General features: G+C 42.4%; 1 protein-coding gene across 2 annotated transcripts in view; it reads left to right on the top strand.

The window, feature by feature from the left end:
- The first annotated feature begins 3,894 nt into the window (after window positions 1-3,894).
- The window catches only part of LOC146706600 (septin-7-like), a 58,258-nt gene continuing 44,700 nt past the window's right edge, over window positions 3,895-17,452 (top strand). The window contains exons 1-2 of one of the 2 annotated variants that reach the window (XM_085464807.1): window positions 3,895-4,227; window positions 11,202-11,298. In XM_085464807.1, coding sequence (XP_085320933.1) covers window positions 4,189-4,227; window positions 11,202-11,298 — 136 coding nt within the window. In that variant the 5' untranslated portion in view covers window positions 3,895-4,188. Of the gene's footprint in view, window positions 4,228-11,198; window positions 11,299-17,452 lie in introns of both variants that reach the window. The other variant, XM_085464806.1, reaches the window with a different exon arrangement.

The following is a 17,452-nucleotide window of genomic DNA, read 5'->3' as shown; positions in this document are numbered from 1 at the left end:
CACAGGGTTCAGTGCTAGGAACCCTGTGGAAGCATGTTTACATTATACATGCTTCCCTTAGGCAGCATCATTAGAAGACATAGCATACATTTTCACTACTATGCAGATGACATAGATCTGTCTATGAAGCCAGATAACACACACCAATGAGTTAAACTGCAGGAATGTCTTAAAGACATAAAGACCTGGATGGCCGCTAACTTTCTGCTTCTTAATTCAGATAAAACTGAAATTATTGTACTCGGCCCTGAAAATCTTAGAAATATGGTATCTAACCAGATTCTTACTCTGGATGGCATTACCTTGGCCTCCAGTAACACTGTAGGAACCTTGGAGTCATTTTTGACCAGGACATGTCCTTCAATGCACATATTAAACAAATATGTAAGACTGCTTTCTTCTATTTTCGCAACATCTCTAAAATTAGACATATCCTGTAACAGAGTGATGCTGAAAAACTAGTTCATGCATTTTTTTACTTCCAGGCTGGACGACTGTAATTCATTATTATCAGGATGTCCTAAAACCTCCCTTAAAAGCCTCCAGTTAATCCAAAATGCTGCAGCAAGAGTGCTAACAGGGACTAGAAAGAGAGAGCAGATTTCTCCTGTTTTGGCTTCCCTTCATTGGCTTCCTGTTAAATCCAGAATGAATTCAAAATCCTGCTCCTCACATACAAGGTCTTAAATAATCAGGCCCCATCTTATCTCAATGACCTTGTAGTACCAGATCACCCTATTAGAGCACTTCGCTCTCACTCTGCAGGCCTACTTGTTGTTCCTAGAGTATTTAAAAGTAGAATGGGAGGCAGAGCCTTCAGTTTTCAGGCCCCTCTTCTGTGGAACCAGCTTCCAGTTTGGATTCAGGAGACAGACATTATCTCTACTTTTAAGATTAGGCTTAAACCTTTCCTTTTTGCTAAAGCATATAGTTAGGCCTGGACCAGGTGACCCTGAATCCTCCCTTAGTTATGCTGCAATAGACGTAGGCTGCCGGGGGATTCCCATGATGCATTGAGTTTTTCCTTTCCAGTCACCTTTCTCACTCACTATGTGTTAATAGACCTCTCTGCATTGAATCGTACTTGTTATTAATCTCTGTCTCTCTTCCACAGCATGTCTTTATCCTGTTTTCCTTCTCTCACCCTAACTGGTCAAGGCAGATGGCCCCGCCCCTCCCTGAACCTGGTTCTGCTGAGTTTTTCCTTCCCAATGTCGCCAAAGTGCTTGCTCATAAGGGGTCATGTGATTGATGGGTTTTTCTCTGTATGTATTATTGTACGATCTACTGAGCAATATAAAGCGGTTTGAGGCGACTGTTGTTGTGATTTGGCGCTATATAAATAACTGCAATTGAACTGAATTGAATTGAAAAGTGGGCCAAGTAGATATAAACTTAAATGTGTTAAAAAGAGCCATGGCCTCCTTTACTTTCTAAAGAATTAATGGCAGTTTCTTTGTTTCCCACTAGAGTGTGCAACTATCCAAGCCACCACAATACGAACGCCTGAACTCAAGCTCTTTTGATTTTCATTGACTAAACTGTCAGAAAGGTTCTGATAAGAAGCTTCAAAGACACACTGCACTTACTTACAGCTTATTGCTTGTGTCTGAGACAAAGAGAGGTCAGCCCTGCTGTTTTTCATTCCACACATCTAATCACTTTGATTTACTGGATGCATTCAGAGACAATTGGTCTCTTGAGTGCAGCTATGTAAAAGCTCACCCCCCCAGCCCCACCCGTCTGTGTGGAAGCAGACACCCATACTGGGAGCAGCAGCAGTGAAAATTTATGAAGTAAATGAGAATACAATAGTTGAGTATAAAAGTAGAAAGGCTCTCTGTCTTCTAAAGCCAAATTGGGAGCTGGTTCCACAGGAGAGGGACCTGATAGCTGAGGGGTCTGCCTCCCATTCTACTCTTGGGTATCTGTTTTTTTTTTCTTCTATAGTATAGTATAGTAATAATGTTGGCAAAGAGAAGCATGCATGATGTAAAGAGGTTCGATCAGTCCTACCATAGAGCCCTGCAGATCCCCATAAACAACCAGGAATCTGTCAGGTAGTATGAGTGCTTTATGATACTTTAAAATCACTGCAATTGTTTTGTGTACTTTGTGTACTTTTAGTTGGTATGGCACCTGGTATGGCAACAGCACCGCCTACAACTGCAAAGCTCTCCAGCGAGTAGTGCGGTGCTCTGAACGGATAATTGGAGGTGAGCTTCCCTCCCTCCAAGACATCTACAGGAAGCGGTGCCTGAGGAAAGCGGGGAGGATCATCAAGGACTCCAGTCACCCCAGCCATAAACTGTTCAGACTGCTTCCATCAGGAAGGAGGTTCTGCAGCATCCGGTCCCGTACCAGCAGACTGAGAGACAGCTTTTTCCATCAGGCCATCAGACTGCTGAACACGTCATAGACACCTCAGCTTCACTACTGGAACTTCAACATTATGCACTCCACACTGTATATAAATGCCACTTGTTTTGCACATATTCAACTCTGTATATTTTATATATTTTATTATTATTATTATTATTTTATTTTATTTTTTTACTATTTAATTTGTAAAAATGTGTATACACACACACACACACACACACACACACACACACACACACACACGTAGGAAAATATTTAGTATACACATCCAGAAATGCATACACTATTATATATTGTACATATATTTATTAGTTTCAGGTTGGCCATTCTTGTATTTTGCTCGTTTGTGTTGTTGTGTTTGCACATCTCTGTTGCTTGTGGGGCTCGCACACAAGAATTTCACTCGCATGTGCTGTGCCAGTGTGCCTGCACATGTGATGTGACAATAAAAAGTGATTTGATTTGATTTGTGATTTGATTAGTTACTGACTTTGACAAAATGTAACAGTCACACTATTGTACGGGGGCCCCACTGACCTGCAGCCCCCTTTGTTTGTGTGCCATTGGCCCCTTTCGTAATCTATTCATGAGTGCAGCTAAAAATCAAGTAGGGGTGAGCACATGGAAAAATTCCTGTTTGTTATGACATTCACCACAAGACCATTAGCACTGTATAATCAAAATGAGAGTTATCCACAAGAATGATGTTACTGAATAAAAATTTACAAGATTTATTGATTGCTGCTTGCAATTACTAACTCATAAGCCTGTGGTGGTTCTAAGTACACTTTGTTTCACAGTTTCTCTCACTTCTTTTTGTTGTTTGCTGGTGCTTGGTTAGTGTCCAGGGTTTGTGAAGAAAGCAAATTTTTGCCTCCAGCACATGAAGGCCCCACAAACACAATTAGAGGCCCATCATATTTGTGTTTGGCCAATAGGAAGGCGGATCTGGATTTCTTGCGGGAGGGTCAAGTTATGAAGACACTGCTAGCGGGATACCGGAAGTTTCGCACCTAACCGTATCAGTTGTCAAAATGATGCTGTAGGAAGGTTGATTCAGACAAATAGGGAAAGAATAAAATTAAATAAGATTACCGAACTTTGGTACAGCATTCATCAGCACACATCTGATAGGCAGAATCTGTGGTTCATTTTAAATGACTGCTAAAAACTATTTTCTATAGGTTAGCGTTTCTTCATAGTTTTGCCCATTATTTATGCCCTTTTGTTCTTTCTACATGTGTGTATAGGCGTCTGTATACAAGAATAAATGAAAAACCCTGTGCTTGACTCTGTGTTTAGATGTATAATTATGTACGCTTATTTGTTGTGTTTTTATCTGTGACAGTGCTAGTGATGTTCAAATAATGCTTGTCTTTTTATTGTTGATATAGTTGTTAAAAAGTATCTAAACTAACAAGCCGATTAGCGGATACTTTTTTTAATAAAATCCAAAAACACACGAGCGCCATACACGGTATAGGCGCGCTCCTCGTCTTATTCTGAAATTCCCAACCGGATGTGGCCTTGCATAAATCCCGTTGGTGTTCCGCCTGTGGAAAAGCGACCGTTGGAGCGTTTTCGCTTCACCGTGCTCCCATCCGTTGTGTCCGTCAGCGGCCATATCTACTGTAACCGCATTCATTCATTTTTAGACGCACTGCTATTTTTTTCTTGAACCAAAAGACGGCTATTTAGTGAGAAAGCCGTGAGCATCTCGTTGTTTCGTTACCCTCTCGGACGTTTGTCGGTTTATGCCTCGGTGAGTGTCCGTTGAAGGCTGGGTGGTAACAGTTCGGCTTCACGATGATCGAGCGACCAGAAACCGCGGTTCCCAGCATCGCTGTAAGTACACCACTCTTCACAACACGTCTGTGGCTTTTTCCGCCAAATAAACGTATTATAATAAACTCAACCGTTACCGTGGGTTTCTGGCTCCGCTGGTATTGACTTGGAGGATTGCAGACCAGGCTCCGTTAAAAAAATGTTCCGTTTTAGGGTGGTTCGGATTTTTACAAATACCAGCCTTTGACTAAGACGTAATTTTCATCTCCTGCGATATGAATATAATGTGGTGAACACTCCGGCGTTAAATTTGATTGACCATATAATAAGTACTTCACTATATGGCATCATTTTAAAGCGAATCACGCCTCATTCCTCCTGTGTAGCCTCGTTTTATAAATGAAGCGATGTTTGAATGACGAACAATGACTTTAATTTGTTTTAATATGTGGAGGTGGATTCTGTGTCAATTTACCTTTTGGACAGCGCAATTATGGTGTTGCTTATAAAATGTCACTGTTTTGAACAGAGCCTGGCTTGAGAGCTCCCATAACAGAGCAGCACGTATCGGGGGGTACGTGGTCTGGTGTCAATTATCGCTGTGTGCACAAAGAGATGGGCTTAGTGGGGTTTCTTTTAGGAGTATTTACACAGAGTTACTTGTCTAATTTTTAAACGCTGCGACTGTGAGACTCAGATCGGTTTGCTTTTCCATGCTAGAGTCCCTTAAAGAAATATCACTTTTTAATATTCTTAACAACAGCTTTGGCACAGTGGCCCTGACCCTCGGGTCAGTGGGGCTGTGGCCCTTTCAGTCCTCTTTATTTGCATGTTGTTGGCTTTGTTCAGGGCATTTTAAACTGACACTTAGATTTAGCAATGAGTCCCTGCTCACCACACAACACAGCACACATTGTATTTCTGCCGCATCTGTTTCTGTAATCCAGTACGAGGTGATTGGCAGTGACTCCCCCAGGCATAAAAGTGTGCACGGTGCTAAAAAATAATCAAAGAAAACATACATTCACTGTGCTCATATGAATCAACGTTTAAGCGATGCATTATTTAGCACACAATGCATTAATATTGAAGTTGAAAACAGCTGAGGAGGCAGTGAGAGGGCCACAGCATCAGCTGCTGCATGCATGAGGGGGTGGACTTGGCATCACAGATGATGTCAGTGAACCAAGCAGCTACTATCACCACTGGGTTAGACTGGGGGATGGGGTAGTATGAATGGTATGGACTGACTAGCCTTCCTCTCTCATCCCCCATTACTTCCTTCTTTACAGTCCCTTGCCTGTTGCTCAGTTAGTCACTTTCTCGTCAGAAATAGCCACACTGCAGCTGTTACACCAATGTGAATATTATGCGGAAATGTGATGTATGATAGTGCATGCATACTATTTTATTCATGTAGTGTCCCATCTGATCCACAGACTCTCCGCTAACCACCCACTCACACTTTTTTTGTGAGCTAAATGCTGACTGGTTTTCACTAATACATGCTTCCATATAGTTAAAGATCCACTGCAGTGTGCTGTGTGAGCTACATGGAAACAGATCAACCATCATAGGTGGTATCTTATGTAACCAGTGGCAGATTTGGGTGTGGGCAGCAGCTGGAACTTACTCTCATCTGGCAGGCAGCCACACACTTTGGCAGCAGCCCTGTTATGCTTCATTCAAGCAAGGTAATAACAGAGATACACTTACCCAACTTTTTTACTTGTCTGATGCAGTAGAGATGCCTTGGTTTTGGGTATGAGCTGATACTGAGTTCTAATTCAGAGCTAGTGTTAAATTAGTGAGCTGTATACCTCACCACGAGGGAACATTGTTTTCCTATCTTTGTAAAAATAAAATGAACCGAAGACATCCAAGAATATAAATTTACTGAATGTGGATTTATTATAACTAATAAATAAACTAAAATCAGAATCACCTGTTTTTCCTGCATTTGTTTAATTTTAGCACAGCGTGAGAATCTTTATCTGTATACAGCTAATACTTATGGACATGCTAGGCTCTCCTTTCTCTATTCTCACTGTGAGTGCATCCCATCACACACAAACACATCAGGTGTGCAATGGAGCTCTAAGAGTCAGGTGATGTGAATTATTAAAAATCAAGTTGATCTCATTATGTTACTGTAAGTGTGATTAAAGTTTGCTAGCAAATGTTTCTGCTGGTTTACACTTCAGAGTGAAATCTTCCACTTAACTGAGGAACCTTCTTAAACAGTTGCCATAACCTGACGTACCTCCCTGGAAGAAGAAATAATAATTATAGCGTCAGCAGGAGTACTCGCATATGTCTGGAGGTAGGTTACTGAAACTATCCCTAATGGATGTGAGGGAGCATACTGTGAAGTGCCCCCAGGGGAAAAAGAAAAATGGCTACAAGAGTGGGGACCCTGGAGGGGGAAGTCCCAGCATTTTATTTGTTTCTGTCTGCTGGCAACGTAAATAAAACATCGGGACACAACTACACAGTACTTAACACATGATGCATCAGCATAAATGCCGGCAATGACGTTGGCCACTTATGTAGGTTACGTTGTAGGATCTAGATTCTAAATCAGACCATAGACTGAACATAACCACAGTGATGAAGTGGAATAGAGGGTGAAGGCTAGGGCTGGGCTATATCATACCGTTCGCGGTAATAGTAATAGTAATTTTGGGCAACGACAGGAAAATGAAATATCGCGATAGAATATGGGTAAAACGCGCATGCGTAGTGCCTTTGTTTACATACGCACATGGCGGCCACGCAGAATGAGAAGGGCGAAAGTGGATCGTTAAATGAAACTGATGAACCAGAATTGGTTTGTAAAAACTTCAGTGGTGTGGAACTGGTTTGGCTCTCGTCCGTCAGATACACAACAAAGCACTATTTTTCGTAGCGCATGCTAGCGGGCCGTCGTTTTTACCGTGTTGTTTGGAAAGTACGGCACACTTAAAATCAATCCTTTGATTTTTCTGAAACTTGACAGTGCCCTTATAATCCCGTGTGCCTTATGTATGAACTCTGGTTGTGTTTACTGACCTCGAAACGATTTTATGTACATGGCGCTCGAAAATCTCAAATGTTTTACTGCGACTTTGCTAAGCTACGAAGCCGCACCGCTTGATGGATTGTCGGAGCATTACGGCTATCGTAGGCAGGAGCCTCGCGGAGTGATACGTACTGTGCTTCAACATAATGTTACCGTATTGTGTGTGTATAACCTCTTAAGTTTTGTGGATATTATACATGGTTATGCTGAGGATATGTCGGCCAATTTCCACTGGAAATGCCTTTTGGTTAAACTGTTAGCAAGGAATTTGCACTGTTACATTTTTATATAAGTTTAATGCACATAAAAAAACAGCTGCTTGTTTAAGTGAAAATACATTGATGGGGTTTTTTGCACTAATAAAGTTGTGGAGTTGTAAAGTATTTTGTCTAGTGTCAATTATATCGTCAGTTATATCGTTATCGCAAATTTTCAAATGTATATCGTGATAAATATTTTTGGTCATATCGCCCTGCCCTAGTGAAGGCAGTCTGACCCTTTCAATCAGCTTGCTTGACTACACTTTGTTGTTCATGTGAGTTAATAAGAAAAGCTACACAAAACTACAGGCCTTTTACTCTCAAGTTCCTCCATGCTGCGTTGTCCCTCCTGCTAACAGCAGGTACACTTAAGCATGGCATACTAAAAAGAGATAAATATAAGATCAAACATGAAAGATTGTAGAATATTGACACAAATCTCCTTATGAAGCTTCCTGGTTCTGAAACCAGATGTGATGAGTGAGGGGTGGATTCTTTTTTCAGAGGTCAGAGGCTGTATAGACTTTTATAGGACCAGAAGTGTTTTTGCAAAAACGGATATGACTGTTAGGTGTCACCTCTGTTAAGCTGTCCACTGTTTCTGCTATTGGTGTTTTGAGTTTGCTTTTCTTTCTAATTATGTGACAAACATGGCTTTCTGTGAGGAACAGACACTCCAAGAAGTTTGTGCTTCACTTCTCCCAAAGTTAAAATGGTAGTATTTAGTGTAATTAGTCTGTTAGTGCTAATTAACAAGTATGGATGTAAGTGCTTTTCATCCATGCAGTTTATAGATGTAGCTTGCTAATATTAGCTTCAGAATATGTATTCCAGAACCGGCTGCTGACATCCTCGTAATAACATCCATCTTTCATAAACAGTGTATACACGGTTTATATACGTCTATTCTTCTTTGTATTCTAAAGCAGCCCTTTTGAATTATGAACTGGAAGTGGATATTACTGGCTGCCCTCTTGTCACTGTAGCACAGAGTGATACCCTGGAGCACTTTGCACAGAGATATCCACTGTATATTTGGAGAACGAGAGAGTCAAACGAGTGGATTAAAGTACCACACTGATGTGTCTTTTGCTGTTGTCCTTCATCATTCCTTTCTTGCTTCTCTATATCTTTATATCGTCATGCTTGCATGAATTTGCACTCGTGGATGACTATAGCGCATGAGATCAGCGTTCCATGCTTCTTCTTTTTCACACAGCTTTACTCAGGCCATGTGGCTCAGATGTGTTTTTCTCTGTTTGGTGCTGTGAAGATCAATGCTGCGTATGTAACACACACTCTACTAGCGTCTGTGTGACTCAGGCATGGAAACACTGGAAAGTGCTTCAGGCAAGTTCAGAGTAGTTAAGCCTGCTGTCGACCTGTGTTCATCCCTAGTATTGATTATTTGCATAGATTGCTTCCTTTTTTTTTTTTTCTTTTTTTTTTTGCTGCTGTCTGTGAGCTGTTAATATCCACTGTTGATGGTGGTGTGTAACTTAGTTTTCTGAATATCACAGATCTAAGGCTTGTACCGTGTTAATATCAGGTTAGATCCGTGGCAGGAAGTTTCCCCGAGGAACAGGAACCTGATGTGTGTCATTTTTGTAGTTATAAATGTAAAAATATAGCTACAGCCAGCATGTTGTATAGAACGCTTTGAGTACTCCGGGAGAGTAGAAGAGCACTATGTAAGAATCAGACCATTTATACTTACCATTAATACAATTTATTATAGTGTTTGTCCAGCATTTTAAAAACATGAAACTCCAGGCACATTGTTTTGCTTGTGGAATGGAGGCGTCCATTTTGTGACAAATCATCTAGCCTTTGCAGTGACTTAACATAAAACTTAACATAAAAGAGTTTAACATAAAACTGTTGCACTTCAAATATGTCATCAAATTAATTTTTGTAAATTTTCAAGGGTTTGTAAATTTAAGGGTTTGCAGCAGATAACTTAATACTCCAGAGGAGTTTTTCATAAATGGACACAAGCACTAAAAATGTTAGTAAATGTACTAAAAAAAAGCTGAAATCAACATGGTATGAATCATTTGACTGCAGTCACAAAGAAGCTTTTTTTCCTGTACCATATCTAAATTTTGTCTCTAAATAATTTGGGACTGATGTAAGTTGAAATTTTTGTTTTAGCTCACAGATCTTCTGGCTGGGTTTGTGGCACTTTCTGGTTAATTGAGTGTTGTCGTTGGGTGGGTGGGCAATGTTTACACCCAAGTTTGTGAATGTGATTACTTGAGAAAGAAGGAATGAGCTTCAAATGTATACCATAGGTGTATGTACTAAAATTCTCGGACAAGTTTGAATCTCAGCGACCTCAAAGCCAGAGGTCAAGATTTCGGAAAATCCTGTGATTGCGATAACTCAAGAAGGAACTCACCTAGGATTTTGAAATCGATACAATAGGTGATTCTACTACAAACGCCCTTGCTGTTAAAACCTGTAGCTCAGGATTTGCAGCAAGTTGTTGTTTGAATCTTCTTCACATCTAATGTGGAAAAGAAGTAGATTGGATGGAACAACTCTTTCAATATATGACAGCTTGAATGTCAGAGTGCATGATATCACTGTAGATACTAAAGTTAGCAAATGTAATTATAATGGTGGTGTCTGGTTCTGGGTTGGAGGGGCTTAAAGAAGAGCGTCACTCTGAGGTCAACAGTTGATTCAAAAGTAGATGTGGCAGGAAATGGTTATCACTCTCTGTTTCAGTCTTTCTGAGGCGTTCTCTGCCTTTTACCAAGAGTCAGCTGGGACAGTTGACACTAGTTACTGACTAGTTAAGTCAAAAACAAGAAATTCAGGAGCAAAACATCTGAAATTGATCGAGTGGTTAAATTTCTGCAATAAAAATAGCTGTTTCCTACACTGGCAATGATGCAGTCCATTTTGAAAATTCAGTGGGCTAATTTTCCAAATGGTTCCAGAAAGAGAAACGCACAAATTTTGACACTTTTCTAAAAATGGTTAAAGTGTTTATGGAATGGAGAAAGGGCTGCTGACTTTAGCTGTGGGTGGTTTTTAACCCCCAGCAGACCTCTCAGTGCTGCACTTTCCATCAGTGCCACGCCTGGCAGCCTCAGAGGTCAGCAATCGATGTGTTTGGAGGGCGGGGTTTTATTTTGACAGCAGGCTGGGAGATACGGAGAGGTAGAGGGAGATCAGTGATCCGGCCTGCCTTCAGTACGACCGGTCTTTCATGCGGGACATGATGGACACTATTCACGTAGGACCTTCTTCCTTTGCTTGTCTTCATTCTCTTTGTTTGTGTGTTCTTGTGTTTATTGAGGAAATGATTGGCCTCGTGTATTGGTGTTTTCCACTTTCATTTTTCATGGACTTTGACAGAATTGACTCGACTTCCTCTTTCCATCGAAGAGAAAACCTGTTATTTCTCTCTTCTTCCACTCACTTCTGTTCCCCTTATAACAGTCTTTATGTATTGAACCCAGCTGTACTTCATCTCTTAGAGGCTCTGCCACTGTAGCACAGGAAAATTCTAGTAACAGGTTTACAAAAGCAAGATTTGTGTCACCTTGTGTGTCCAAATCCAGCTGTTTGTCTTAACAAGTGCATAAAGCTCCAGCTATTCTAAACATATATTTATTCTGATGCGTGTTTAAGAGTCTGAGTGTGTTATTGATTCATGCTGTTGATCTCTTTGACAGAATGTGTGTTTTTTGTTTCAGCAGCGGAACCTAGAGGGCTACGTGGGCTTTGCCAACCTCCCCAACCAGGTGTATCGGAAGTCTGTCAAAAGAGGGTTTGAGTTCACATTAATGGTTGTAGGTAAGTTGGAAACATCAACACCTTGACTGTAAGTGAGGACACTCATGTGCATGTTTGCTTCTATTGTGTGTACACCTGCCACTGCTGTGTGTTTTTCATTGCTGCATGCATGAGTCATCAGCACAGGTTCAAAGACAGTAAAACATGTGTGGCATCCCATACATGTCACATTCAGCTGCTCAGGATGAAGAGTTGACAGTTTAAAAGGCAGTTAAAGGCTTCGAGGTGTTGTTGTTGTTTTTTTTTTTGTTGTTTTTTTTGCCTGTCCCATTTGGTTCTTTAGCCATCAGAATTGTTGTCTGAAGACCAACAAGGATACCCAATGGATTTACTTTGCCAAATGAATCATCGTGGCATTGCCGTATTGGTCCATTTGGTCGATCTTTGTTTTTATTATTTATTATATTTTATTTTCAGATGTTACAGACGGGACAGACATGAGTGAGGGATAGGAAAGGGAGAAAGAAAGAGGAAGGAAAGGAAAAACAGAAGGGGAGAGGGACAGTGAGAAAGGGGGGGAGAAAAAAAATAAAAATCTCCTGGATCACCTGTTGAGAGAAGAATAGAAAACAAGCAAAAAAAAACAAAGCAACATACTAAACACAACACCATCGCATTAATCTAGCTAAGTGTAAACAGCAGTAAATACTAAATATTCAATGTTGTTGTGCAGCACGCAGGACAGATGTGCTTCGAAGTAGCAGCCAAGAAAGGTGTAATTTGGGTCTACGAGCAGTGAACACCCGTGTGCATACCTGTGTGGATCAGCGCGCTTGTATTCCAAAGGTTTCTCCATGTAACGATCTGCTAGGGAGTGTGGGGGGGCCACAGCCCCGTCCTCCGGGGTGTGAAGCAGGTATGGAGGAGATCAAAACTCCAGACTTCCAGAGGCCCCCAGAACACAAGAGACCATGGAAGACCAACAAAGGGGCAGCCGCGCCACTGTCCCAGTAAGAGCTGAGGAGAGTCCCAGATGAGGGCTCACTCAGCAGCCGCGGAGCGGAAGACAGGGGGAGTTGCAGTGACGCGCCCATGAGCTCCGCCGGCCCCCAGCTGTACCTGAGTGACCGAGCCCCAGGCCGAGAGGCCGGGGGCACCCCACCTCCGAAGGGGCCCAAGCGAGCCCCAGGCTCCAGGCCCCGATAAGCGGCCGCCAAGGAGTGAGCCGGTGTGTACCTGGACGCCCATCCCCAGACACAAAGAACCACCAACGCACCGACACCTGAGGGAGTCCGCCACTGGCAGGGGAAGTGGTGGTGGGTGGAGATAGGCCTCCAAACCTTGGAGGGCCTGAGGTGTCCCCAGAGAGGTGGCGTCTGATACCCAACCTGACATATAGACACAGACATACAGGCACACACAGACACAAACATCCATTCCCACCCTCATGCTCTCATATGCACTCACTCCACACTCAACCAACGTGGAGACAGACATAAAGAGACGCTGTACACACGATCACACTCCCCAAGCGTACTCTACAAACCGGGTCTAGGTACCCTTGCCCCTGGAGGGGGGAACTGCACCCAGACCCAGGTGGTGTTACCCTTTTCCCTGCGGTGGGGAGAGGCAGACCGCCCCGACTCCGTAGCAGCAGGGAGGCCCCACACCCCAGACCGCAGTCGGACGGCCATCTCCTCCTAGCCCTCCCGCTCCAGCAGGCCGCAGAGAACGGGGGTGGGAGAAGACTCCAAACCTCCCTCCACCCGCTCATTGTAGTGTTGATGCATGTGTGTTCTAAGGTGCAATTAAAACCCAGGAGGGCTTGGAGCTACCTGCCAGAGAGCAGCAGGTAAGCGCATGGTCCCTCCTGATAGCCCTCAATGTCTACGTGTATTTAAAATTGAGAGGTGGGCAACGACGCCAGGGGTGAGGTGTACACCCTGATGGTAATTTGGACTCCGTGATTGTGCCCACCCCCAAGATCCTATATGTATGTGTAATGAGAGTGTGAATAATGTGAATGTCTAAGTTGTGGGATAAAATTGAGGCAGAGGCAGCCAGAAGGGGACAGAGGGGGGGGGGGGGGGGGGGGGGTAGCCTCCTCTGCACCCTGGTGACATACCCCTACTCCAAGGCCCTGCATGTGTGGGTGGTTGTGGTGGAGCGGGAAGAGGGAGGCAGCTGGAGATGGGGAGGGAAGGAAGGGAGGGGCAGGTAACCCCTCCCTGGGGCCAGCTCCCCCGCTGACCCCAGTAGGCACTCCCATACTCCGCGACCCGCCAGGGAAAGGGGGCCCAGGCCCATCCAGACCGGGGCCCAGTGCAGCAGCGCCCCCCGGCCCCACAGAGCCCGGGACAGTCCACCCAACCCCACCACAGAGAAAACTGCACCCACCCCACCATCCACTCATCTTCCAGACTACATAAGACAGTAAACGCCCAGGCTGAGATCTTCCTCCACCTCTCCTGTATCTCCCCCTCCTGCAGAGAGAGTTCCTGAGGAGAGGAAAGCTCCTGCAAGATGTGGCTTCGAGGTGTTGTTCAGTGATGAAGAAAGTGTGTCTGTCACCTTAGTAAAAGATGGATTTCCACAGTTTCCCACAAGGGTTTTCTCACGTTCCTCTGGCCAGGACGCACAATGACACATCAGTGTGTTTTGGATGACTTCATTTGGAAAGTAAGCTGCAGGATGTCTGGTGAAAAATGTGGCTAACTGCATTACAGAGCAGGGGAAGTGGACAGGGGAGTGGTGGAACAATGGCTTGGATTGTCTATATAGATCTGAAGCAGAAGGTGGTCCACAGTTATTTTGATTGTAACAGATACGACTTTTGTTGTTGTTGTAAATATGTCCTCCATGTTTGTTCAGCTGTCACACATTTTGCTATGTATTTTTCACATAATGCTAAATATGTAAAAGGTCACTTTTTCACCAAGTTTTTTTTCACCAGCCAGTGCAATCCTAACTCGGGCATATAATGGCACAACACAAAGATTCAGATTTGTTTCTACTGTAATAGCCGTGTGTCTAGTTTGCCGGCTACTATAACTTAGCTACACATCTGTCTGGCTGTAGGTGTTTTGTTGCTGATTCTTTTCTATCTTTATACTGATTCTCAGATACAATATACTGTGTATATACAGCAACAGGACACTAGAATATAATAACGTGCAACAGCACAACAACAGTGCAGAATAATCATGTTTCTCATCACTGCCAGTCTTCAAAAAAACATCCACATGCCTTATCTGTGTGCTTCAGTTTCTCTTGTTTTGCATACTTCTTTGTCAGGAGTGTTAGTTTGTCTCTCTGCGTTCTCCAGCTTTATTACCCCATCTCTAACCCTAAAGTAAATAATACCATCTGACGTTAGTGCTTAGCTCTGTGTAGCCGAACTTCCTTATTTGGCCACAACAGGGAAATGAAACTTACAATATGAGTCGATCTTAAAGGAAAAATTCCAAAATTTTGGGAAACGCTCTTAGTGGCTTCCTGAAAAGGAATCGTCTTTAGCAGACTGAAGAATGGACTCATTTCTAACTCATAGTAACTAAAAGCAAGTCAATATTGGTAACCAATCGCTGTTGCTCTGTTTTGCTACTGATTTGACTTTTGGGGAAAAATATTTCTTGTTGTGCTTTAGAAATATTCTTTGTTTTTGTCTTAAACTGAACAACTTTTAAAATGTTTTAAGAGGTCATAAATCTAACTCTGTAGCCTGTGGTGACCCCGAGCTGTTCAGTGAATGGAGAGAGACATTAACGCAAAGAGGCGTCCACTCATTATTGTCTCAGTCTGGGGGTTTTAGTTTCCTGTTTAGTAAACAGCCACTGTGGAGGAGCAGTCGAGTGACAGTTTGGGAGAGGGCCACAAAGATCCACAATCAGCACCATCCTGTTTCAGGGTTTCTCACACGCGGGCCCCTCCGTCGCGTCTCAGATTTCTTAGCATGCAGCAGCATATAAATTTCACACATAACTAGCGAGCACGTTTTAAAGAGAAAGTTCAGTGGAAAGTTTCTCAGCTGCAGTCTGTTCCTGTATTCATCACACTGTTGTCTGAAAACGCTTGTTTTATTTAAACAGCACAGAGTGCAAAGACACTGATCACAAATTCTAGTACATCATGTTTTACCCGATTTATCAGGGTTACTGGTAAAAAATTGCATCATAATTATCATTTTTGAAATCTTAAAAAGAAAACACACAAAAAAGAAAAAAAAATACATCTTATTAATACTGGCTAATTAGGATTCAGTTACACACGAATACTTGTTGGTTTTGGGGACGAGGCTCTGAAGGCGAAGAATCTTATCACAGGGAGGTTTTTGGTATGGTACTGCATACACGCACTGGAGAAAAAAATGTGACAGGAAGGACCTGCTGAGACTCTGGATTAATCCATAGTGTTGCTGAAACAGCAACTAGTGTGTTTCTGTCTACCCAGATAAAGAGCTTAACGGGTTAAAAGTACCAATTAAATATGCAGGGCCACTTGTAATTGAGGTTGGCTCATGCAGTTTCAACACTTTTTGCAGCTTCTGTTGTTATATCTGTTAACATAGTCATGTTAGGCGTTTACTTCTACTGTTACCCTGAACAGATTTCCAGAGCAGTAGGTTAAACATTTGCGTCTGCATCATAAAATGCGGACTCGACCAAATATGAGGCTCATAAAAGTCACGATCACAGAACAATGTATTTTAATGGAGAAGTTGCAGAGGGGAAAAAAAGGAAATACCAGTGTTAGAAAGAGAGACAGAAGAGCTGATTATGTTTTGACTTGACGAGCAGCCAACTGGAGCTACAGTCTGAGACTAAAGGTTGGCTTCAGTTCTGCTGTACTTGGCATTGTCACGAAGTGTGAAAGCTCAGCTGGCCTCTGAGGCCCTGCATTGTTCTGCCGCACTTTTGGAAAGACAGATGGTGAAATATTAGACGACTGGGCTGATGCCTGCAGCTCACTTGCTCAGATTCCAGTAGTGCAAGCAAACACTTGAGCTTATTGTTAAGGCTTGACCTTAGAAACAAAAATGAAACCCCCCCAAAAAGAATTTTAAGTAAATATTACACTCTTAATCTATTAAATGGTAAATGGCCTGTATTTGTATAGCGCTTTTCTAGTCCCTAAGGACCCCAAAGCGCTTTACACAACCTGTCATCCACCCATTCACACACACATTCACACACGGGTGATGGCAAGCTACATTGTAGCCTGGGGCGCACTGACAGAGATTTTTTTTTTTTTAATGAAATTCGGTTTTTATTTTATTTATTTGGGGAATAAAGGAAAAATAAATCTCTCCTCTGCTCTGTTTCACCTTGAGTCTTTTTTCTGTTCCCCCCCCCCCACAGATCATAGGAGAGAGGGGTTAAAATAACCTTACCCAGGTTAACAGATATTTGTTACTTGCAATTTTTGATAAGATAAGACTTTATTGATCCCACAACAGGGAACATTTTTGCGTCACCTCAGCTCAGGTACAGACATCAGAAGGAAATACAAAAATACAAATAAGTACAATCGATGAAAAAAAGTAAGATAATACACTATATACAATGGTAGCATACACAGTATGTGATTATGGATATGGTTGGAAATATGGAAGACATAAACTATATAGCTTGACATAACTATTGTACCACTACTATTCCTATGTATAGACATGTACACACACATGTACACACTAAATATACATATGTATACATTAGGGGTGCAACGATACACAAAATTCACGGTTCGGTTCGATACTTTGGTGTCACGGTTCGATATTTTTTCGATACAAAAAAAATTTTCATGCCTTTTTAATTTGTCATTTATTAAAATTATAAATATATATTTTAACTCATTATCGCAAATTTTCAAATATATATCGTGATAAATATTTTTGGCCATATCGCCCTGCTCTACCAGTCACTGTCACTGTCAGTCAGAAGGGACGCCACCAGAAACTGCTCTTCTCTCTCTCTCTCTCTCTCTCTCTCTCTCTCTCTCTCTCTCTCTCTCTCTCTCTCTCTCTCTCTCTCTCTCTCTCTCTCTCTCTCTCTCTCTCTCTCTCTCTCTCTCTCTCTCTCTTTTTTTTTTTTTTATTTATTTATTTTTTTTTAAATTCTTCTGTCCTCTCAGTTCTTTCTGCTCTCTGTCAAACTCTGTCTTTCCCTTCCCAGTCCTGCCGCTCACCGAGGGGGTGGGTGGTGGGAGTGCTTCCTGC

This window comes from Copadichromis virginalis, linkage group LG7, assembly GCF_057382275.1.
Source record: "Copadichromis virginalis isolate Kocher_CV1m ecotype Utaka linkage group LG7, C_Virginalis_male_GT1.1, whole genome shotgun sequence".
Classification (NCBI taxonomy): Eukaryota; Metazoa; Chordata; class Actinopteri; order Cichliformes; family Cichlidae; genus Copadichromis; species Copadichromis virginalis.
The sequence above is the reverse complement of the archived record's forward strand: the minus strand, read 5'-3'. Positions and strand labels throughout refer to the sequence as shown.